At 51.4% G+C, this 25,157-nt stretch overlaps 1 protein-coding gene across 3 annotated transcripts in view; it reads right to left on the bottom strand.

Moving 5' to 3' along the window:
- LOC120828854 (cadherin-4-like) overlaps positions 1-25,157 on the bottom strand; it is a 154,930-nt gene that overhangs the window by 25,538 nt on the left and 104,235 nt on the right. For all 3 annotated transcript variants that reach the window (XM_078086313.1, XM_078086320.1, XM_040192508.2), the window contains 2 exons: positions 20,848-21,074; positions 15,017-15,211 (listed from right to left, as the gene is read on the bottom strand). In XM_078086313.1, the coding sequence (XP_077942439.1) occupies positions 15,017-15,211; positions 20,848-21,074 (422 nt within the window). The remainder of the gene's footprint in view (positions 1-15,016; positions 15,212-20,847; positions 21,075-25,157) is intronic.

Below are 25,157 nucleotides of genomic sequence, written 5' to 3'. Positions count from 1 at the left end.
CAGGGAGCGCCGCGCGTTGAGCCTGGCAGAATCGGAGTGCCTCAAAGACAAATTTGAATTCAATATTTGGAGAGAGAGAAATGAAATCAACATATATTTACCGTTAACTGACAGTGAAGCAGTGATTTATTAAGCTTTGCTGGAGCCGAGCGGGGGAACACGGAGAGGTCGTGAAGAAAAATGACAATTAGGACTGGAGAGCGAGGATGTAATTGTTGGCTAATTAGGAGACAACAACAGGCGTCATCGCAGAAAACACGTTTTCCAGAAGGCAAAAATGGGCCGGAAGAAAACAACAGATCCACGGGTGCAGAGCGGGCGAGAATCATTGGATGAACGCGTGAGACGGTGGAGCAGGATGTTCTTTACTTTGCTCTACCAGGTGCATTAAGTACTGTGATTTGGGATTCAAGTGCTGCGTAATTGGGTCTCATTTGGAGGAGTTTTTTCATTCTAATGCCTGAATTCAGTCCGGGTCTCTGTCCATTAACTACATGACAACCTTTGAACATCAGCCGCTGTATCAAAATGACTCAATCATACACTTACTGCAGCATGTGGGCACACACTCTACTCACGGACTACACACACACACACACACACACGGGCAAAAACCTTGGCCAACCTTTTTTTACTTCTAACCAATGACTATTTCCGTGGAGTGCACCAGAAGAGTGGGCCTGTCCACATTTGTCTCCATCCTTCACCACTCAGGAACCAATTTAGCCACTTTTGACACACTGGGAATTCGGCCCCGCCGAGAGGAAAACACACACACACACACACACACACACACACACTAGAGGTACTAACAAGGACACGGTACGGCCGTGGAGTGTGAGACAGGTGTCAGCCGGACTGTCATCCTCGCCGACGCTGCTATTATCACCACTCCCCCTCCTCCCCTGGGGGTGTGGCTTATTCCAACAAATGTGACCAGCTACACACGACCCCTGTAAGAGCTGCCACAGCTAATGCAATGTGTGTGTGTGTGTGTGTGTGTGTGTGTGTGTGTGTGTGTGTTCGTCAGGGGGAGGAGGCGCTGCGTCAGAACGCTCCGCACACATCTCAGCCAATCGGTGCTGACAGCTGTGATAATTAAGGAGCTGCAGGCTGCAATCACTTCAAAGGAACCCTCCGCCCGTTAAACACCACCCGACTGAACCAACATCCAGCCGGCGGGCTGCGCCTCCATCGCGCTCGTCGACGGGCGGAGGCCCCCGCACCCCGTCCCCAAGCCCTCCCGTCGCATTAGGAAACACAAGCCACGATTACGCATCCCACCTCTCATCCGTCTCCCCCGTGGCCTCTGCCCTCCCCTCCCCTCCCCTCTCCTCCCCTCCTCTCCTCTGTGGGGACAGGAGCCGTGCATTAGAAATGAAATTACTTCCATCCGTTGGCCTCGGCAGTGGCGTATAAATCCTCACCAGTTAGGAAGTGATAGCTCTCCATAATTCCATTTGGGTTTCCCCCCCCCACCCCACATTTCCAACGCCGTCCGAGCCAATTAGCTTTCCCTCCCACAACGTTCACGTGGTAAACGCTTTCAAAATTGTTAAGGGACGATGCCAGAGTCCTCATCTGCTTCTACTAACATTTGTGGGTGGTCACACACACACACACACACACACAGCGGTGTGCAAATTAAAGCATGCAAGTTTTCTCTGGCTCCTGATTAATAATGCATGTAAAGTAAATTATTTTTAAAAAATCACATGCTACGCTTATGCATTAACAGGTCCTATAATGGCAGCTGCTGCTGCTGCATATTATCCGCTTTCTCCTTTTGCCGTAGAACCTTCTGACAGAATAGTGAGCGGCTCTCGTTATCATTCCGCCGTCTCAGCTTGTGGAAAAGGAGAGATGGTGATGAAAAGAGCTCAGCAGGAGATGAGCACCAAGCAGCAAACAGCTGCATTATTAGTTTTTACTTCAACAAAGGAGCTAATAAAGGGAATTATTTTCGAGTCAATTATAATCACTTTTTCTGTCTTTGTGTCGTTTTTCGCTCCTTCTAATTGTGCTGTCGTGTGTTTGTGTGTCCATCGTGGAGGAGAAGCGCTCAGCTGAGAGAGATGCTGTGCGAGAGAGAGAGAGAGACACAGAGAGAGAGAGAGAGAGAGAGAGAGAGAGAGAGAGAGAGAGAGAGAGAGAGCCATCACTGCATCACCACACATCAGAAACCAGACGCGGCCTAAATGACCTATTTGTCGACGGATCAAAGCAATTCCCTTCATTACTGACAACTTGTCTGCTTCTTAAGGAGATCTTATCAGTGAGCTTAGCTCCCTTCTGTCAGGCAGAACTGAATGAAATGAGAAATTATCCAGGCACCGGGTCTTTGGGGAGGAGCGAGGAGGAGATGAAGAGCGAGGGGCGAACAACACAGTGGTACCAGCGCGGTTACTGCTGTGCAGAGGACTCCATTCTCAGTTATAGATGCATGTTTGTATCAAACCGCCGGTACGCCGACATGTGACCGAGCTTCCTGCCGTAGTCGAAGATGCTTTTACATCTGAATAAGCCGTTTACATTGAGTCATCGGATATAAAAATAAACACTTATAAACGCGCCCAATGCCAGCCACATTTAACCGGCAGCTGCTGATGATAGCTGTGCATTTAGCTGCATCAGGGGCAGATATATTGGAGTTGGTGGAGACCAAAGCCGAGCTTAAAGGAGAGTGAAGGTTAGCCACAGAAAGGCTAATGTTGCTTTGTGTTGCACGTTGGCCAATGTAATGCCACTTTTTATCTACTTTTTACATCTACATCTGAAAGCACGGAAGCAGACAGAGAAGCACCGCGGTCGCCCTGCCTGGTCTCAGGTGTCTCAGGTTAAAACTTTTGCTGTGAAAGCAACGACTTTGTTGACCTTGAGGTTCAAATGAATAAATACAAAGTGGAAGATGACACCATGTCTGTGCAGAACCAAGGCGTGTGCAACGGACTAATTATTGTGAATCCTCCACATGGACCACGTTGCAAACACTGAAGCTCCACTCCACGCTGGTCTCCTGTATTCCAGATGTGATCAACTCTTCTTTAATCCGTTCTGCGGGCTGACAGACGCACGAGTGAAGGAACTGACTAGCTATGCAAAGTGCGAGTTTTTAATCTCTTAATTATTCCTTTTCGGGGGCGTAAGATGAATTGATCGAGTCATCTCCCATTACCTTAAAAAGGCAGGTGCAGCAAATTGGACGAACGGCAAACACAAGCTGCTTTTTCCGCCGCTGGGAACCGGCGTGTTTGCGCGAACGCCTCCGCGGGTTCGCTGTGCGTTTAACGAGCAGTTCGCTCGTTAAAACCCACTATGTAGGCGCATCTTACTCCCCTAATAGTGTCCCCTTTAAATAACGGTAAAAATACCCTGCTATTGACTTCCAGTGTTGTGGTTTGGATCAGACGCTTCTTACCGTCTCGTCATTGCTTTTGTTTTAGTGGAACAAATGACACAAGAAGAGCCCGTAAATCACACGCGGCTCATCGGTCTGCATCTGGTGACACGAAAGATCGCGTTTCATTCAACAGAGCTTTGTGAATGAAACCTTTCCGACACCTTTATCACGAAGGAGGAGACAATTCTACTGTGAGGGGGAACAAAAAGTGAGCACCATATATGAATATATTCAGCTTTCTTATGAATGAACATGCGGACAGTGAGCAGCGGGACGGCAGAAACAGTCCAGGCAGCGCAGGAAATGCAGGTATCGGCCTGCAGGTCACGAGCAGAATGTCTGAGAGGAAGCTTACATCACATGCCAACTCCCGTCTGTCAGACGCGAGATAAAACAGACAACTTGTCGGCCTTTTTTGTTGTTGCTATGAGTCAGCAGAGTGTCTGAATTAAAGGCTTTTGCTGTATTTTTTTAAACACAGACTTCTGCTCAGGCTTTAAAGTGGAGCATTGTATCTCTTCAAAAGGGAGCGCGGGATTGATGTTCGGTACCTCGGTCTTTAAAGAAAACGCACTAACTAACTTAAAGATGAAACAGAAGCTGCATAACATGTTGTGTTCACAGCTGGGGGAGGATCACGTGAACAGACGTTCTGTGCGGTAATGAAAGACACACCTGTTGAATGTGTGAGAAGAATTTACATGCAAGTCTCCAGGGGGGGACATTTGTCTCTGGATTCGCCTCATTTTGTGTTTAATGGTAATTAACAAAGGCTGGCGTGTAACTGTAAACTCAGTTTGTCAGGGGTGTCGTGGGAGGCGGGACTCAAAACGCAGACGTTTAAAGCAAAAGGACTTTAATAGTCATGAACTCCAACACAAAATGGCCAAGGGGCAAAAACGAAAACAGGTACCAGGGGGCAAAAAAGCAGGGGGCGGCAGGCAGGAACTAGAGACATCCAGGACGATAGACAAGGACGCGACAAGTGACACAAGAGACACACGGCTTAAATACACAAGGGAGGTGCAGGGGATTGGACACAGGTGGAAACAATCAGACAATCACAGGGGATGACAGGACAAGGCAGGAAGTGAAGTTACCCGGGGACACGAGTGGCGGAAAACTACAAAATAAGACCGGACGTCGCGACACAGTTGGTGATTGTTGAATCTGTTGTGTTTTCGATGCGGCCAAAGGCTCGTTTTATGCCGTCGCTGACGTGGACCTTTCAGAATGACCCTGATTATAGTTCCCACGCGCGGACGCGTAGAGACTCGTACGTCACAAAACCTCCGTTTGCTGAAGATGCCACCGTTAGATCTTCAGCGATGACTCATCCGGGGTTATTAAGCCACGTGAACCTAATGGAGAGATAGTGGGCTTTTGTGCCATTTGAGTGATGGCGGAAACGGACGCAGGTGAGATTATCAGGAGACCCTCCTCCACATTAGCAGGAAATATCACGGCGTAATGGAAGTTGAGCAGTGAATGACTTTTACAATTATTGCAGTGTGAAAGGAGCCCGCTCTTTAATAGTGCCGGCTTATGGCAAATTAGAGGTGCTATTCTCCCTGGACTTAACAATGGAGGGACTCGCCGCCCGCCCCCCCTCCCCCCCTCCGGGCAGGGAGAATGAAAGTAAGGCGGCCATTGTGGTGTCAGACAAAGAGCGGCCGCACCCCTCCGCTCCGGCTTGGCAGGGTTAGAGTCTCCTCTCTCTCTCTCTCCGTCACTCTCTTTCATTAGGGGATTGATTAAATTGTGAAATCGGGTCTGTGATGGATGCATGAATGACTTATCACCCCCCCTTCCTCTCTCCCCCCGGGGCTTTGACAAGGACGATATCAAGGACCCCCCCCCCCCCCGTTGGTCCCGTTTCCCTCCATCGTGCCTTCATCCGCGGGAAACACAATCTGGGTAATTAGAGGAAAGAGTGTTGGCGACTCGAAGCAGAGAGAGAGAGGGGTGACAGTGGCACGGAATCTGCTGCTATTGCGCTTTCCCCGGCCATTTACCCCCCCCCCCCCCCCCCACCTCCTCCTCCCCAACGCCAATACCCACACACTTCTGTAGCGTTCACTTTTCAGACTCCCCCTCTCCCCCCGTGCTTCTTTTCCCCCGCTCTCGCTTTCTAAATCCATCAGGCCGCAGTGAAGAAATGCAGACTAGAGGGAAAATGGAGGGAAGAAAGAGTGAGGAGAGTGCGAGTCTGAAGGGGAGGGTGGGGGTGAAAGAGGCTTTGAATTGACCGCATCAGCAAAACTCCGCGGCAGAGAGCGAGGAAGTTTTATGAGAAGTCGCCTGGACGAGGAAGAGGAGACGCCAGAAGACACGTGGCCTCCGTGGGAGAACAACAAACGGTCCCGCATTGTCTTTTTCACTGCGGTGGACGCGGCCCGCGGGGAGGAGGAGGTGGAGGAGGTGGAGGAGAGAAGGTGTGCTACGCGGGTGCGGGTGGAGGCGGGAGCAGCGAGCTGCCACTGGAAGCCCCGACGAGGTGTTGGGCGGCTTCCCCGCCGAGCCGGCCCGCTGCCAAGCACGGGCGGCAGCTGAAGAGGGGCCGGACCCTGTCGCGCTGCTGCATGATGGGGGTTTTCAATAGTTGCACATTTACACACACACAAACACACACACACACACACGCAGATGGAGAGCATTCCTGTAAGTGTGTGTCAGGATGCTTCCCAGGATGTTCTGGCTCCCGCTAGCCGAGCGAGGGATTCTGCTTGGCGAACTCCACCGCAGCAAGAGTCCAGCTGTCATGTTGACAAATGGACCTTGGAAGAGGGAAGAGGTGTGTGTGTGTGTGTGTGTGTGTGTGTGTGAACACTCCCAGGACGGCTCACACAGATGGCTGGTGTGCGTGTTTTAGTTGTTTTGCTTGTTTCTTCTTTCCAAAAAGCAGCTGGCTCGTCGTTCATTGATTGATGGAGATCAGAAAACGCACCAGAGACAGCTGAGGGGAGATTTTCGTGAACATCGCTCGATTTCCCGGAAGTCATCGCAAAAACATTGCTGAGTGGAGCCGTGCATCGACCCCCCCCCCCCCCCCCCCCTGCCGCCCGTCCCCCCCCCCACCACCCCAATCACCGCGCGTGAAGCCGGCGCCATGCCGCTGTTATGGACAATGTGGGATGGTAAAGCTTTTAGAGAGCGTTGGCAGGAAATGGGCTTGTCCTCCTAAAAACGAAGAGCAAATAAAAATGTGCAAACGGCAGAAAACACTCAGAAGCAAATGAGAAACCTGCAGAGATTAAGAACGCCTCATAAAATAACGGCAACTTTTCATCCAGAGCAACACTGTTTATCTTAAGAGCGGTTTCATCTTGTGACGCTGTGAAGCAATTCATTGCTCTGTGAAGAATCTTATTCCACATGAGAACACTGCTAATGTGTGCTCGCTTGTTAATGCGTGTTTGTCTGTGCGGCTCTGTGTGTGTGTGTGTACGTGAACCCCATGACAGTTTTCATTATACTCGCTTGAAAAGATTGTGACTGAGGCCTTTCAGTTTAAACGACAAAGTAAATAGGATCAGATTATTCTGGCGCAGGCCTCCAATTAGATTCTACCTCCAGGACAGAAAGCGCCAAAGAGGGAATTGGAAAAACACCAGCGCGTTAAAGGAGATTACAGTCTGACATCACACGACATCCGAAAGCGCTTCCATTCAATTCAATCGTACGCCCGAGGACTTCCATTTGCTTTAAAGTCCGTGGCTTTTGTTTTCAATCAGAATCCATTGGTTGGGTCTGTCTCCCACAGGTGGGAGGGGAGCTCTCACCCGATTGGCCAACAGCGGCGCCCCGCGTCTCCTCCTCCTCCTCCTCCTCCTTCTTCTTCTTCTTCTTCTTCTTCTTCTTCTTCTTCTTCTTCTTCTTCTTCTTCTTCTTCTTCTTCTTCTTCTTCTTCTTCTTCTTCTTCTTCTTCTTCTTCTTCTTCTTCTTCTTCTTCTTCTTCTTCTTCTTCTTCTTCTTCTTCTTCTTCTTCTTCTTCTTCTTCTTCTTCTTCTTCTTCTTCTTCTTCTTCTTCTTCTTCTTCTTCTTCTTCTTCTTCTTCTTCTTCTTCTTCTTCTTCTTCTTCTTCTTCTTCTTCTTCTTCTTCTTCTTCTTCTTCTTCTTCTTCTTCTTCTTCTTCTTCTTCTTCTTCTTCTTCTTCTTCTTCTTCTTCTTCTTCTTCTTCTTCTTCTTCTTCTTCTTCTTCTTCTTCTTCTTCTTCTTCTTCTTCTTCTTCTTCTTCTTCTTCTTCTTCTTCTTCTTCTTCTTCTTCTTCTTCTTCTTCTTCTTCTTCTTCTTCTTCTTCTTCTTCTTCTTCTTCTTCTTCTTCTTCTTCTTCTTCTTCTTCTTCTTCTTCTTCTTCTTCTTCTTCTTCTTCTTCTTCTTCTTCTTCTTCTTCTTCTTCTTCTTCTTCTTCTTCTTCTTCTTCTTCTTCTTCTTCTTCTTCTTCTCTGTCCGTGTAGGAGCCGCATTTAAGTTTGTCATGTATTAAAACTTATTTTTTGTGTTAAAAGCAAAGTGTGCCCCCTACAGGAGAGGCGGGCGCCGGGTTACGGCAGGTACCGTCTTTTCACCTCGGCCTCAGCCCTGTAACCTCCCTCGATGGTGATTGGCATCATCGGGCATCCAAACCAAAAATAACATCTTTATTTCATGTTTTTCAATAAATTTCAATCAAGCAAACAGAAATTGCTCCTGGTTTTCTGCTCGGGGGCAAAGCCGGCGAGTCAGACAACCGGACCCGATCTTCCGACGCGGCTAAAGCGATAGGATCCACAAATAGTGGCCAAAGAACACAGACGTGTTCTTCCTCTTTGATCGACCGTCTCGCCCCCCCGTCGGTCCCTGGGCTTCATCGCTGGTCCCCACGTTCCTCCAATTTCGTCCCCGCGTCGTATTTTTCCCGTCTTGAGAGGGAAGAGAGATTCTCGGCTCTCCTTCATGGCGCCGAGCCGCAGGGTCGCCGAGGCCGACCTCCAGGGGACCCGACGCGGGCCGTTTGTTAAGCCGTTATTTATCTCCTTCATAAAGTCCCTCTCATCTCCTATTAAAGAGCCCAGAACTGTTGCCCTTGACTCACTCATAACTCTGCCGTCTCTTGTTGAGATGATTTACTGTTTAATTTAACACCGAGTGAAGCCACGAGGGACGCAGCCTCATGTCATATCACACAGGAATGTCTTGGGAGGAGGGATTTGTCAACATGTGTATGTGTATGTGTGTGTGTGTGTGTGTGTGCAGAGCCAGTGTGATATGCTTTATTTATGTTGTGTGTGTGTTTTGTCACTGTAAAGATTCGGATGTCGAAGCGTTCGCCGCAATTTTTCAAGCCGCAGCGGCGAAGCTACGAACGATATGAAAATGCACCGGCACTTCACGCCACTAATTTAAAAATAATGAGATATTAAACAGTGAAAATTACATTTCGGTCACACTTCCCTGAACACAAACAGGAAAACAAAGGGCAAAAGCTCCGGACAAATATAGAAACGTAGAAACAATTTGTTCTTCTTGCCGTTACCAGGAGACTGTAGGAGACTCCATCTCCTCGGGCTGACAAACGTAATTGCATTGATCTCGCTAATTCCATTGGAGGAAAGGAAAATGAGTTTATACGGTATTTCTCATGGCCAGGGCGGTAAGCGCCTAACGAATGGGGAGCCGAGAGGAGAGAATCGGGGACACCGAGTCTCCTCCCTCCATCACCTCCTCACCTCCCCCTCTTAAGGAGAAAGTCAAACTGCTTTTTACACTCGAATGTTTCATTAATGATCGGAGGGTGTTCCTCCGTCACAAAGCCTCCATTAGCCGGAGGGACAACGGGAAGCTCCACTTCAGAATCAAAAGTCAGGACCAGCTTCCACCAGCCGGCACTACGGCTGACCGTTAAACAGGGTGTTTCCATACTTCCCTGTTAAGCCTGCACACTGCAGGGGGGCATTAATGTGAATATATCAAACGTCCACTGCGAAAACTATCCAGCCAATAGACGTAGATGTGTTCACATCTACACGTTAACAATTAAGTAAAATCACAAATTGTCACAAACACTTTAACACGCTGTTAAAATCAATATTCCCTGAAAATAATCTGCAGATTCATATGAGCTCAGATCTTGGCATAATAACGTAATCTGAGCGAGAGTCACCGGTTTGGGATCATGCACATCATGTGATGTCTCACGCATGTGGCCTCGGCTTGTTATCTCAGCTGCAGCTTCATTCCCCTTTGACTAAGATCCCCCAAACGTTGACTTCTGCTGGTGGCGAGTGTGTTACATTCAGAGCGGATCAGAGCGACGGAGCGCGCACGCCCTCCAAAACACCGTCAAACCGCCAAAAAGGGTTTGGCCAAATGATTTGCAATGTCTCCCAAACAAGGGGGCGCTTGTGCTGGAAGGAACCTGGCGTCTGGGGGTCAAAAAATACAAGAGTTTAAAGCTGAGTTACTGCGTGAAACAAAGAGCAGACGCTGACCGGGCGTCTTCATAGTCTCTAGGAGGTCTGCCCCGAACTGAAACACGTTTAGCGTTTCTTCTCTTGAAGTTGAACGCCTGCTAAGAGAAAGTACCTCCACTTTGAGACGGAATATATAAATAAACACATGTGCAGCGGATGTGTGACTCAGTGATTCCACATGTCAGTGCTTTCACAGCCTGGATTCATTACGCCCAGAAAATTTGGCTTGACTTGTGATCCTAAAACACGAGCGTCCCGATGTTGCTGCTGCTAAAAAAACTAAATCAAGATCCTGTTTGTCTGTTTTCTTCTTTGTTCGGGGATGAAGCAGACATGTGACTGAACAAACCCCCAAACAACGAACACATATAAAAGCAACACGCGCTCTGCTGAGGCTTACGAGTGAGTGAGTGTGCGTCTCAGCGGCGAGGAGACACCGATTCTCCGGGAGGTCCATGAGACCCAAAACCCCCGAGCCCAGAAGTGTCCCTAATGCCCTTCTAGCCCTGCCGCCCCCCCCCCTTCCAGCTCCTCCTCGTGTTGCTCCGATCCAATCATCTCTCTGGTACAGTACGGCGCCCGTTGTCCCGCCTGTTTCCTCGGGATTCTCTTTGTTCGGTTTCGTCTCCGTCCTCAGGGAAGCAGAGCGGCCTTTAACCACCGGTAGACGGATGCACACGCGGCTTTCCTCGACGCGGAGACACGCGTGGAAACGGCGAGTCCAGTGGACACCGCCAGACGCGCATCCAATCACATACAAATGGAGGTATTCTGTTTAACATTCAGGCTTCAGGTTTTATCTGACACGTTTGCTAAAGCTATTACAGAGAAATAAATAGCTTACAGCAAATTATTGGTGCAAATGATATCAAACGAACCTATTTCCCTCCTTATGTCAGTGCATAAAGGGCTTAAGATAAGCAGCCATTTATTTGGTGCATCGCTGCGGCTAATGCTCCTGTGGTGTTTCTGTCGATGATGTCCTGTGATTATTGAGGGATGCAGCAACGCTCTGTTGAAATATCTGGCTTCTCTGTCGCGACGGCAGCTGGTAGAATAAAGACGACGGATGTAAAAGCAAAAAAAAAAAGCATTTTCACAGCCCCCCTCCTCCCTCCCTTTTTCCAGCTCCCAAAAGTCCCGTCTCTCAGCAACAGGTTTGAGAAGAGAAGAGAGGATGAATGGAAGGTCCAAAGCTCCTAACAGTCTTCTCCATTCCATCATGAAACTCTTTTGCCGTCTGTCTGAGTGGAGATGTGGTTCATCATGCATGTGAACACACGTATTTGCGTGTGTGTATTTCCTCCTACATGTAAATCGCTCTATAACTGTGCTTGTCGTTTCATTAAAGCAGGAGACCAGGCTGAAGAAAAGCACAAAAGTGCTGCAGTGGATTAACAGCCAAAGACAGGACGAAAAGAGGCTGCTGCCGGTCTGCATCTGTCCATTAAGCGCGAGGCGACGGACAGGAGACGACTGGCAATCTGAGGCAAACGGCGCTTCCAGCCAACATCAGGACACTTACTCACCGGGTTTTTGATACTGACGTGTTTAAGTCGCAGTATCCTACTGAATATCATCTTAGCAACTGTGTCGTCGTTGCTTTGTTTCGAGGGGCGTAACCGGCCCGAGAAGAGCGCCGCGCCGCGGTAACAGTGTTCAAAAACGAACGAAATTAAAAACAACTCAACAATAAGACATCGGAGGGCAGCGAGTACCTGCAGTGCTGACCGACTCTTTTTCAATGGCTGTCTCGCCGGTGAACACGGGCACATTTGTCATCGTTTGCCTCACTGTCTCTAGTCGATACCTTGTGTGTTTTCTCCATCCATCCACACCCACTGATGACAAGCCAACCGACGGACGGGATGATAAATGGATCGATCGACCTCCATACAGAGTTTTATTGAATATATTGTATTATTCAAACAAAAGGGTTGCAACCCTCTATTTGTTACTCAGAAAATCATTAGTTGAATTTTAACATTTAACTCCTGATACTCCAAACGGCAACATAAAAAAAAGCGGTAGAAGGAAACGTGCATCTGTAAAAGATTTTCCTAAAAAAAACATTTTTTTAAGCCTCCTCTAACCCTTTTTTTTAGCCCTAATCCTGGTTAGTCTCCTTTTCCTGTAGCGTCATATGATATAATACCGTCTCGCGCGCACTGAACGAATAAGCATATTTCCCAAAAGCATCCCTCTAAATGTTGAATGATTACAGATGTCTCACCGATGCTGCCGCAGAATGAAGAAGACATTTCGCTGGACAAACATTTATTAATAGCTCGTCTCGTTCCTCCATTTTTTCTGCTGACTGCTGTTCTAATGGAGGGTTAAGGGAGTTGGCTGGTGGTGGGATGGGATGGGGGAAGGGGGGGAGGGCGGGGCACGTTGAGTCTTTATTTACCCGAGCAGAAGAAATCGATGCCTCTCTGCCGTAGGAGAAGTGTGCGAATCAATGGGAGGTTTCAAAAAGCCTCTGTGAAAAATCGATGTCCCTTACATGCTATTGATGGCTGTTTGGCTGCGGAAGATACAGAACGACAAAGAACACCTGTTTATTGTGGAAAATGCCCCCCCCCCCCGCCCCCCCCCGCTCTTTGTTTCTAGTCTTTCTGTATCTTTTCCTCTCTTTATTTCCTAGGAAACCGCCTTCCTCCACGGGGCTGAGAGAGAATCCCGTTTTGTTGAAAGTCGTGCGGCGCTGGCGTCTCTTGTAAGTCGAGATGTTTCAGCGCGCCGTCGCATTTGCACGCCGCTTCATGCATTTATGCACGTCGTGTCAAGAGGCTGCCGCGCTGCTGCTGATGCCGACTCTTTGCCGCTTCCTCTCTTTGCAGCTGCTGCAGTTTTTCCAGCGCAGCCCTGCTGTCCATCATCTGGGGGACGGGACAATGCAACATCCGTGAAGCTAATGACGAGCAACATTCTGAACATCTCTGACACCGGGGGGGGGGTTTTAGCCACTGGAGTGACCGCGTGCGTCACCCGTCAGCACAAACTGAGGAGTCTGGAGCAATTATTTCAGAGCTGCTATTAATAAAGAAGTCGATAACGTGAGGGGGGGGGGGGGGGGCGCTCTGTCAGGACTTTACCCAAGCAGTCAACATCTCCCCGGGGCCACGTCAGCGGCCGGTCGGCCGGGGGGCCCCTGCGTCCTGACACCTGCCCGGTCCCGCGCCGCCCCCCCCCCCCCCCCCCCCCGTCAAAGTGACGGAGACGCAGGTGAGGGCCGCTCGGGTGGGCGGAGAAAAAGGGACAGCGGCTGGAGGGGGGGGGGGGGGGGGAGTCCGCCTCCTGCGTGTCACTCAGCGCCGCGCCGGCTGACAGAACGGCCCATTAGGAGAGGGAGCGACTCCGCAGGCCATTAGGGGAGGCGTCACACAAGCGCCGCACACGGAGGAGCCGAGGCCGAGCGAGACAGGAGAGGACGCCGGAGATGGAAAGACCCCCCCCCCCCCCCCAGAGCCCCCGATGCCGCGTGTTCCTTCACAAAACTTGAAATTGCACTAAATGGGTTTTTTTGGTTGTCGTTGTTTGCGCCGAGACAAAATAGCTTTGAACGGTCGTCAACAGGCGGCCGCGGAGGTCAGACTGTATGAGAACCCCCCCGAGCTCCCCCCCCCGTCTCCTTGTTAAAACCTCCAGGCCTCCGCGCGGCCCCGCATGCCCTCCAGTCATCGCTAACGAGAAAGGCGGGAGCCCGAGGAGCCGGCGGAGGCATCAGCACGCATCACCTCCCACCCCCCGCCCGCCCGCCGCGAAGGCCATCCACCGGCCCCCCAGACGCACTTATTTACCGCACAAAGAGGGTTTGTGTTTGGATGCACAACACAATACTTCTAAGTGTTGCTGCCCCCCCCCCCCCCGCCATCCCCCTCCCTCCCAAGGAAGCAGATGAACGCTGCCCCACTCGGGTGGAGACGAGAAGGGGCCACGCTCTGACGCCCGCGCTGCCGAACAGAGACTCTCCGCTCTTTGATTGATAGTTTTGTTCCACTGTGAAGAGAAGCATCGTATCTTCCAGCGGCTCCAGCAGCCCGTTTCTACCCCCCCCCGGGGATCGGATAACACGCAGCAGCAAAGCAAAGAACAGAAACAAAAGTGCTTCTTTTTGCACAATTTAAGACCCAAAAGAGATTGGGGAGGTTTCTGTGAGCTGACGGCTGGATGCGGCGGCTGGAGGCAGAAGCAGAGTGGGCGCGGAATGATGCTTTTTGATGAAGAGCCGCAGACGCCACCGGCTTAAAGAGTCTCCAGCTCTGCTCACCGAGAAGCGAACTGCGACACAATCTCCGAATTTTAAGCACTTGAGTCTGTCGCACAACAACACATTTCACACAAACCGTTATTTATTTGTGTTTCTTCTTCTTCTTCTTCTTCTTCTTCTTCTTCTCAGTAGCGGCTCGCACAGGCCCGACCTCCGACCCTCGCCATGTTGTGTTTTTTTTTTTTTTTTGTTGCACTTATCCAAAGTAGCAGTTTTGCGGGAATCTAATATGCAGCGCTGGGAGCCGGTTGTTGAAATGTGGAATCCTAAATGAGGACGGGCTTATTGGATAAAGGATGAATAATGAGCCACCAGCGGCTGAGGTGCTGCTATCTGGACTTTCTGGGTTCCGGAGACGTGGCTGCAGTTCATTATCCGTGTTCATCATCGCGGTTTACAGCCTCGCGTCCTTAACGAGGGCTTGGAGGGACGAACTACCGCCCCGGCTCTAAAATATCCGCTTTTCACACTTTCTCTTTATACGTCACGGGAGACCCAGAGTTACGGCTTCGGGTGAAGAACCCGTGACAAATCGTATTCTTATAAAAGGAGCCATGAAAACCGCGCTTCCTGAACTTCGGGCAACCTTTGGTGAAATGGCCCGATGGAGGGAAAAGAGAGGAGGAATAAACCGTGTGCTCGTTGGTCCCCCGACGGACGTCACGCGGTGGTGAGAGCTGAGCTGCTTAGTGGGCTGATGGGAAAACGACTCGGGGCAAAAAGAGGATTGTTTAGACCCTGCCGGTTTGTGGGTGTAGTTACACGAGATAAATAATCCCCCCACCCCCCCGGATCCATCACGACCAATCGGCGAGGCGCTTGTTGAAGCGCCCTGGAGAAATCCCCCCCCAGCTGTGTATTTAAAAACAAAAACAAAGAAGCGTCACTCACGCTGACGAGCATCTGGGGGAAGGGTCCTCGAGAGTTCTCCGCCACGTTGATGGGCGGGATCACCCAGTCCCTCTTCTGCCTCCGCAGACCCTTGGAGCCGTTCGGCCTGGAGCCCGAGAACGTGATGACGGGGGGCGGGGCTCGGGACGGCTCCTCCTCCGCCTCCTTCCTCGCCGCGGCCTTCCCCTCCGTGACCTAGGAGACGACACAAAGCTTTATTTAAGAAGCTGGACGCGGCGTTAACGCTAACAGCCACTGATGAGAGCAGAGGGAAGAAAAAGAAACGCATCAGGGGGAAACTTAAATAGCTCCGACCTTTTAATTCCTCGCAATGCTTTTTCCGTTGTGCAGCGTCCCGAGCTTGTTCCTTGGACCAACACTAATTCTGTCACCGCTGTAGCTTTACCGCAATGCACGACGTCGCCATGGAAACAGAGCGCTCCGGCTCCAATGATTCATCCTCTCACTCGCTCGCCCGCCCGCCGGCACGATAACTCACGTGCTCGCCGAGGGGTTAGTCTCTCTGTTAATTGGTTATTGAGAAGCTTGGCGACGAGAACAAGGGTCGTTGAAACACCTTCGCGGTCTAATACGACTCAGAGGACAGAGGACTTTACGGCGGCGGCGGCGGTTTGCAGCCTGCTGCAACTTGCGGCAGGTGCATTAAAGGTGCGCGTACTGAAAGGTTCCCGAAATACGCCGCAGATGCCCGTGACAGCTCTGTACGGGACACCGGCATCATTAAATGTGGGAGTTCTTTATGGAAAACAAAATGTGAGTTTGCCAAATGTTGCGTCAAGCTACCTTGATGCATCGCATTTGGAATCAGAGGACTTTTGAAAAACCTGCGAAACATCATGAGGAGAAAAAAAAGGGATATTGCATCATATACTGAGACTGATTCATGAGAATAAGTCTGTGTTAAAAATGCCTTGAATAACAGAAAGAAGAGGAATATACATCATATACACTGTATCCATATTTAATAGACTGTTTATCGTGAAGCTAAATCAGAGATGTTGAGAATGGGCCAAGAGTTGAACAAAGGCAATATAATTGATGTTAATGTGTAATTAAAGAATTTCTTACGTTGAGGAAATGTAAACTAAATGCAATTTAAACACCTCATAGCAACCCAGGGAGCCTCCCTGTGTATCACGCTGTCTGTGGCCGATCATTAGTTAACTGTGATATTTACCAAAGCATGAAATGTTATTTGTCCGCGTTCTTCGTGTCTTCGTGCTGCGGCCTCGAGCGGGACGCGAAGTCTCCGAGAAAGCCTGCGCGTCTGTACGCGCGCATGCGGAACCGACCATAAAGTGTGGATTTTGTCAACAGCGCGCATAAAAAGCCCATTATGTGCTTCTCCCTTCATACATTCATACACGGCTTCCCTGCAGCCGCAGAGAAACGACCACCACAAAGCTGTCGCCTTGAAAGATGCTCAAATAAGGAGGCTTGAAAGGGGCCAATTTCCCACCTCCTCGTGAGCATTAACTCACCCATGAGTCAGGGGGGGAGGAGGGCAGCAGCCATCTTAGACATCGCCCATCTAAATGAATGACCTCGTGCACAGAACACGCGGCGGGTGAGACGCATTCTGCTCCCTTGCGCAGTGAGGAAGAAAACACAGTAGAAGAACTTTGCTCGACGATCGATTAGCTTCTTAATCCAGCTACGTGTTACACCCATCGACCCGAAGGCCTACTTTTTAACTACCGGCTGTGTCCCCGGGAGGGGAGGGGGGGGGCACAGTAGACCTGCCGTGTACACGCGACATAAAAGGTTGCAATAAATTGGCAATCTGGAGAGTTGTTGAGGAAGTTGCCGACATTTCTCAGGCTTTTACGAGCCAGTTAAAAACACGTCGACGGTTCAGTCACAGGCGTGACTGCTGGAGCTGCGCATCGGTTGCGCTCTCCGTCTCCAGCCAGATCCCCTGAGGCCCCCCCCCCCCCCCACACACACACACCCACAGCGTTATTGTTTCCCCCCCGTCTCTCTCCTCCCAGTCAGCGGGTCTCGACAGCTCGTCTCAGTAACAGTGATTCCTCGACGTTTGCCCGGCGGTGGAACGGCAGCACGGAGCCTCGCCCACCCGGCGGGGGGGGGGGGGGGGGGGGCGGTGCATGTCAGTCATTTGGGTTTCTTCTCTTGACTGGTGCTGTACATACAGGGAGGTATGTCTATAAATATATATGGCTGCAGATAAAGGTAGAAAAAGGTGAAAACATTTTGACGGGTCGAGACGTGAGCAATCCTGTATATTGGATATTACTGTATATATCCTTTAAGCCTCGTTTCCTCTTGGCAGTTTGCAGTCGGTGTGTTTGATCACGTGTCCGGTTGCGCGTCTGCCGGGTCAAGTGGCCCCGTAATTGACTCATAATGTAGACACCGTATAACCCCCGGTGGTACCGTTTTACACAAAGAGAAGAGGTGGTGATTGGACGCCGCGCGCTACAGATGAGAGGAAAACAAGACCTGCTCAGTTTCACTACGGTTAAGAGAGTGAAGGATATACAGTGTATGCGGGCTCCATGTGTGTGGGCGGGAGGGTTTTCATGTCAGAGGGTTAGAAAAATCCGTGAATTTGGGAGCATAAGAGAAAGAGGTCCAATCACCATACATTTACATAATAACAGCGTGGTATTTTTTTATTACCATCCTCCGATTCGTTGTTTTATATTATGTGCAGAGTGCGGCCTCACCGCTCCTCCTCAGCAGTTGACATTTGAGAAGAGGAATAAAACACGACACGGACGCTGGAAGATGCCAGCGGCTTCTGGCTCCATATCGAAAGTTTAGGGCCCCCCCCCCCCCCCCCCGCCCCCCGCTCAACGCCGTCTATAAAAAGTGTTCTCCCTTCATCTCCCTCCGTTTGTTCTCGCCTGGTCAACGTCCCTCGGAGGCTTTCGGCTCGGATCCGCCGGCAGAAACGAGGCTTTCAAGGCTGACTTCATTAGATGGACGCCCAAGAGGAAAGCTCTTGTGGCGGCTTCACACAAAATGTGCCCGGTAACTCGCCATGTGGTGTGTTCTGTGTTTGTGTGGGTGGGTTTGGAGGAGGGTTCATCAACCAGACGCTGCATTTCAGACAACGTGTACTGTGCAATGCAATTTAGATGAAGCGTGTATTTAACCATGATTGGTGGCCAATGCGGATGTCTGTGTCGTCCTCGAGGGGACGCGATATCAGGCCGCCAATTCTGATACTACAGCTGGTCCGGAATTTAACTGTAAAATCCACCGAGGTGGTTTACGGATAAATGATTGTGGCATTAACATGACGGAAAAACCGGGCAAATATTGACTCTATTATTGACTCTATTGTCTCTATATGATCAGAACACAGCGTGTGTAATGTTTATTTTGGCCACCAGGGGAGCTGAAGCCCCTTGAAACACAAAAAACTAGATCACATTGCACCTGCTGTCACGGCCTCCAAAAAAGCTGCAACCCTCCGTCCTCCTCCCCTTGTGCACGTGTCACCGTATCCTCTGCTCGCTGCAGCGCGCGACGAGTTCACCGAGACGGTCGGTTCATGTTCGGGGAGGGGGGAGGAGGGGTTTGTGAGGGGGGGCGACCTGTGCCAAGCGCAACATGCCCGTGTGCGCAAACAGGGTTTGTCAGCCTGGGCGGGGTGAGACAGCTGTGAGCCGGGTCTGCAGGAACGTCTTCATCTCCTGCAGAAAGAGGACGGCTCGGTGGGGCTGACTGCAGGGGACGGCTGCCCCACATCCGGCCAGTGCAGCGTCGGGGAGGCATGAGGTGGGGTGGGGGGACGTGTTTGGGAGCGAGTGAGAGAGGGGAAGTGGGGGGGTGACAGAAACAGATGTGGCTAGCCCACCCCCTCCCCTTGCCTAAATAAGTCATGCTCCAAATCCTTTTATCTACACGTTAACAGGTACTAGTGAGTTCCCAGAGGAGAGACGTGGAAGAAAAATTTAGAGGGATGAATAAAAAAAAACAGAGAGAAGCAGCCGGAGAGAGAGAGAGAGGGAGGGAGAGAGAGAGGGAGATGGCTGTGCCCATCGCTGCTGCTGGAGGCGTAAGTGGGCTTCTCGCTCGCCACGGTGTAATTCTGATCAAACTGCAGCTCAGCTCCGCCGGCAGTGAGAGACAGAGTACAGGAAGGTGATGAAATCCATTCAAAAGAAAAGCGGCGATGTCGGCGCCCGAGGAGGGAGGGAGGGAGGGAGGGAGGGAGGAGCCAAGCCCCGGAAGTTCTCAGATTCCAGAGGAGGAAGGAGGAAAGTCTGCAGGCTCCGATCACAGGGCGCTAGACAAAGACGCCACCGCCACGCAGGCCACACGCGCTAATGACAAATCCCACGCGCCACTCGCAAAATTCACACTTGATTCGCCGCCCTCCCCCAAAAAAAAGGAGCACAAACAACAATCACGCACACACACAGCGGCGTCATGAACCCCCCTTAACTCCCCCGTAAGCCCTGGTGCCTCAGCCAGCTGGCGGTGGTCCCAGCCCCCCCCCCCCCCCCTCCTGCACCCCCATGCCGCTGCTCTACCCCAAAACCCCTTTGATATCAGCCCGCCCCCAGCTACCCAAACATCTGGAAGTTACTACTCAACGGGGCACGCCACAAAGCGCCGCTTCCACAAAGAGACATCACATTCTGTTTCAGCGTTTGCACACCTGTTTGTGAAAAGGCGGGGCCTCCTTCTGACCTCCGACCTCCGCGGCGTTAGTTGAACCCCCCCCCCCCACGCTTGGCCCAACGTTTTGACCTTGAACCCATCGGGGATTCGCACCACACCGACCAAAGCGCGGGAACGAAAGGACCTGTTACGATGTCCCACTCCGACGTCCCGTTTGTCTCCGGGCGCGCGATGAAGACTGTGAGCTGCCGCCTCCTCTTTTTATTCTGGCCGCACTACAGAGAAAAGCCGACCGGAAGCAAAATCTACTCTACTCCAAAACTATTAGAAGAATGTTCATTAAGATCACCTCGCTGCAGCTTTTATTTTTATCTTCTGGTTACACTACACACACACACACACACACACACACACACACACACACACACACACACCTCGAGAGTTCAGGGTTTATTAAATCCTCATGTGAAGGTCTTTGTTTACATATCTGATTTATGAGCGCCAGGGTGTTTGACTCTTCACTCGGCTTAGCGCTGCAATAAAGGGCAAACGAAAGTGGAATTAAGTCCCACAATTTGCATCTATTCTGTTAATTTCGACTCCTGCAACAACAGCTGAATCTGTCTACGAAAGCAACACGCGCGCGTCATGTGCTCCGAAGTTGACGCGGTTAACTCGGTACCGACCGGCGCTTTGAGACGGAAACAATGAATGACCACACCCGAGGAAGCGCGCCGGTGACCTCGGGCCCGCGTGCATGTGTTGTCTCTCGCTCGCCCCCATCTGGGGTTCCATCAGGACATTCAGCGCCGCGGCTCTGTAATCAAGGGCGCGGTGGAGCTCAGGCCGCTCAGTCCTCGGCTGACCCCCCCCGGCCCCCCCCCGCCGACAGCTTTTAAATGGAGGTGGAAGAGTCGGGGACCCCCGGGGGGATCCGAGGCACAGGATGTTTTCCAATAACAGCTTATGGCGGAGGGGAATCATACTCTCCCCCCTGTGGCAGTGTGATTCTATCACTTTGAGCCATGTGCCACTGCTACTTCCCTCTCCCTCCCTCTCTCTCCCTCCCTCTCTCTCTAAAGCCCCGAGGAGTTCTGACCTGATTCTTGCCGGCTGCTATCACCAGACCGCTGGAGAAAAGGGGAGGACGAAGAAACTCTGCCGCCATAATTGGAGTTTGAAGCACGATGTGCTTCGGCGCGAAGGCTCACCTCATTTCCGTGGAGCCGAAGTGATGGAGGCTCGATTAGGGCCAGCTGGACCACCGTCTCCCAGGAGCCCGTGTGCGGGCCGCTCGCCGTCAGCTTGAACTGGACCGGCCGGTCCAGGCCGGCGCCCTCCGCCCGGGCGAAGATGGAGCCGTCTGCTCGCGCGCCGAAGTTTGGGTCGCTGCTCCGGAAAACCACAGCGTCGTTGCCCGCGCAGTCGTCGAACTCCACTGCGGGCGAGAGAAAAGGCAGCGATTCAGCATTAAAGGGTCGTCAGATAACGTCTCAACTCATCTCGCCGTCGGAAGGGGTCATACAGAGAAAAAGAAAGATGTCAGCTTGTTTAGAAGTCTGTGATAAGAATGGATGTGTTCCCTCAGTGAACATTGCAAACACGAGTTTACGCTCTCAATCTCTAGTTTGATGTCTTCTTCAATACTGCATGATGTTCCTCTTGCTTTTTGAGTTAAATAGACCATAAAGCAGATTATGCCTTAGAGTTCGGCAACACAAGGGTATAATATATTACACGAGGGAGAACCGATGCTGATTAAATGTGATTTCTTCTTGTCCTTCACTTCGCACATTGGAGATGTAACTGCACCGGCGCTGTTTTAAGCCGCCGGATAGAAAGATCCTGTCACTTTATCCTTCTTTAACGCTGGAAAACCTCAACTTTATTCTCCATTAGTTAAAAAACGTCAGGAGGAAAAAAGTTCTCATAAGCCGCGACGTGACGCTGAGCTGCTGTGGTCCAGTCGGGCTGCACATATGTAGACGTAAGCAAGCAGAAGGTCTGGTTTACACTTGAAGAGACGTTTAAAGGAAATACACGGCTCAAAGCAAACTAAACAAAAAACACTCAGCGTCTTCTGCATAAACGGGACATTTAGAACCATGAACAAAACAAACTCAAGCTGCGCCCTTCTGTCCACTCGCGTCTCAAGTGAACTATGCGTTTTTTCTTTTTCATCCTTGAGTGACAAAACACTGCTTTCAGCTTTTAATCTGAAGGGCAAATTGCTGTACTTGTTGTTGTCTTTCTTTCTGGCAGCCGGACTCAGCTCTCGGCCAGGAGGTCCGGTGCGTCCCGTCCTCTTCACACTGAGGCGAGACGGACTGGAGACACGCGAGAAGCATGAACGCTGCATGCAGCACTCGGCATGTCACACTTTGAAACAACACGTTTAGGGAATCTTCAAAGAGGAGCTTGTGAATGCGCTTCAGGGAATTTAAAACCGCTTTTGCAGTCACACTAAACAAACGACTCTGCAGGGAGTCTCACTTCTAAACACAGAAGGGAAATCTGCATCAGGTCAATTTTGTTTACACAACCATACAAATTTAAATAAAAAAAAATGTGACACCGACACAAAAAAAACTCACCCACCAAAAGTGTGAATGAACGTTTGACAGTGACATTCACATATAAGATGAAGACATTTTGTGGTTGCTTTGATTGATACCCAACTAAAACAGCCATTAGCTATTAGTTAACTATCGCAAACGGTGGCCGATGTGCAGCAAATGAGCTGGAAACCTCCTTTATAACGGAGCACAATAAAGATACGTATTCTAACGAGATGGAACACGGGCGTCGAGGTAACCGGAGGGAGGTGACGGCAGGAGAAACCATTTCCGCCGCATCGAGGGGCGGAACCGAACCGCATCGCATGTGTTTGGTGTCTTATGAGTGTCACGTAGTTGGAGAAGACGAGTGAAGCGTAAAACCATCGGCCTCCCGTCCTCGTCTCCGTGGCCTTTCCTCCCCTCCTCTCCCCACGCGTGCACGGCATTTGGGAGGATAAACCCCACGGAACCCCTCCCGCCATCTTTTTTTGTTTTTTCCGTCCGGCCCTGAATGTGCCGGCCTGCCCGAGTCGGTGCTCCTCCTCTCCAAAGCGGGACGTCCAGAGAGTCACTCGGAGGCGAGTCAGAGCTTTTCAGTGAGGAGACGGGACGCGGCAGACGGATTAGATCAATGCGAGGAAGAGAAAAGCCGGCGCTGTCGATCAGACCGCTCCTCTCTTTGTGTAGCCGAACATTTCCAACCCAAACAAACCACTGAAGAAGTCTGCCTGCTCTTTGTCTAATCCCAATCCGTTTCTTTCTTTGTTATTCTTCACATTCTGATTAGATCTGCAAGGTTGGAGGGGGGGGGGTGGGGTGGGGGGGGGGACGGTAACAAACATGCCAGTTGGCAAACGTCTCCGTGCAAATAGACTTTTGGAAGGCTGTCGGGTTTTAATGACAATAAGAAAAATCTAAAAATCGAATTCCAAGCGTGCTTTATTGTATTTTCCAGGCTTAGTGTCTGCAAACAGAGGGGGGGGAAACAACAACAACAACACGCGTCTCTCAGCACTAAATGAATGAGTGTGCAAAGTACTTTCAAAGAACACAATCCGTACAAAAGTGGTGTAAAGGAGCTGCAGCCGTTGGGACGTTGTGCCGTCCCGTCCTGGCCGGGGAAAGCAGCGAGCCAGTGGGGTCGGGTCATGTGACCAGGAGCAAAAAGGAAAACACAGCAGTCATCGCAGCCGCCGCGTTGTGTTTTCCTTCTTCCGGGGGGCATCAGTCGCGGGTAAATACCTGAGGAGCAGTGAATCGTCTCCGCGCGGGCCCACCCAGAGCGCCACCGTCCCATCCTGGGACATTTGGCTTGCTTTGCCCTTTCCGTCCCGAGGAGGACGCAGCAGCCGGTGGAACGGTCCGACACACCGACGGCGACATTTCTCTACTTTTCATTCCAGCCGGTGAGGCTCCGGTTGCTCGGTGATGACCTCCCGACCTCCCGGCCGCCCCGGATAGAAGGATGCCGTTTTCAAACATAACATGCCAGCGGCCTCCGTTTTGCTGATTTGGTGCGCGGCACTCGCTTCGTGTACCCGGCAAGAAAATCTTTCCATGAAAATCATTAGGAGCCCAAATCGATTGAGGCAAACGGCGAGGCAAGCGGCCGGTGTACGGCCATCGGAATACGGCGTGCCCGCGTGCATTCGTGTCGGCGGTTATTCTCCGTGATTGCCCGCGTGTCTCGACCACGTCGAGCCAAACTCGCCGCACCGACGGGCTCGCACGGGCGCATCGACAGGCGAGAGAACCCGGAGGCTCCTGTTCTGCCTCCAATTAAAGAAAGAGAGAAAAGACAGTTCCAATTTTACCCCTCAATCAAACACACACACACACACACAAACGCACACACCTCCTCATAGCGGCCCTTTCCCTCACAGTCGGGTCGATACTGCTGTAAGAGAGATTATAAAAGTCGGCCAACAGCAGAGCGATGGAGCCCAACGGCACAGCGCTGCACATTAACAAGTCGTCTGAAGCGCGTTGAACATTGATCTGGCCAAAGCACACAGACGCCCCAGCGCGGCGAGCGGCCAGCGCGCCTCTCCTCCGCCGCCTCGACCACGTGAGCGGTCACAAACACACACACGCACACAAACGCCGCTCAGAAAAAGGCGGTGAAATGGCGCTTCCAGTGTTCCTCGGGTGACATCGCAGCCCGAAAACCTCCCCCTTTTTTTTTTCTTCTTTTCTTTTCCCAATTAAACTTTTCTTCCCCGCCCCTTTCGAGGAGACAAGGACACAGAGGAGAGCGACGGTGAAAACAGCGGTGACCTTCCAGCCGCGTTCGCCGGCCAACCTGACAGGAAGTGACAAGTGTTGAAAGGGGAAGGGAGGATGCAGTCAGGGGAGAGAGAAAGAGAGCGGGGGGGGGATGGGGGGGGGTGAGAAGAGAAGGGGGAGAAGGGAAGGGCAGAAGAGAGATTGATGAAACTGTGCAGAGTGTGGCTGCATGTGTGGAGGGTGGGGGGGGGGTTAGGCGAAAGACGCTCGTAGGCAGGTTGCCGCTGCTGAAGTGGCGTGAATCTCCAGAGGCGGCGCCGAGGGGAGCCGTAGCTGGTGGAATCGGTCAAAGTCGGGACGCGATGGATCACATGTCCCCCCCCTCTGCCCTGCAAATCAGGCCCATTGAGGGCAGGGGAGTGGGAAGGTGACGCGGAGGAGGAAGGGGGAGGCCAGCAAAAGGGAGGGTTGGAGTTGAGGGGGAGTGTGTGTGTGTGTGTGTGTTGGGTGGGGGGGGAGGGCGGCTGGCTCTCTCCCTCCCTCTCTGTCTCTCTCTCGCGCGGCCACATTGCGATGGATGGGACGCTCAGATGCCTGTTTAAACAGGTTAATTGGGCCGGCCTCCCGAGAGAGAGACAGGGGACAGATGGATGGATGGGTAGAATAGAGAGGGGAGGGAAAGAGGGAGACAAAGGCACCCGGAGAGATGGAAGCGGGATGAGGCGGGCGGATGGCGG

Source organism: Gasterosteus aculeatus, chromosome 2 (assembly GCF_964276395.1).
Source record: "Gasterosteus aculeatus chromosome 2, fGasAcu3.hap1.1, whole genome shotgun sequence".
In the NCBI taxonomy this organism is placed as follows: domain Eukaryota; kingdom Metazoa; phylum Chordata; class Actinopteri; order Perciformes; family Gasterosteidae; genus Gasterosteus; species Gasterosteus aculeatus.
The sequence above is the reverse complement of the archived record's forward strand: the minus strand, read 5'-3'. Positions and strand labels throughout refer to the sequence as shown.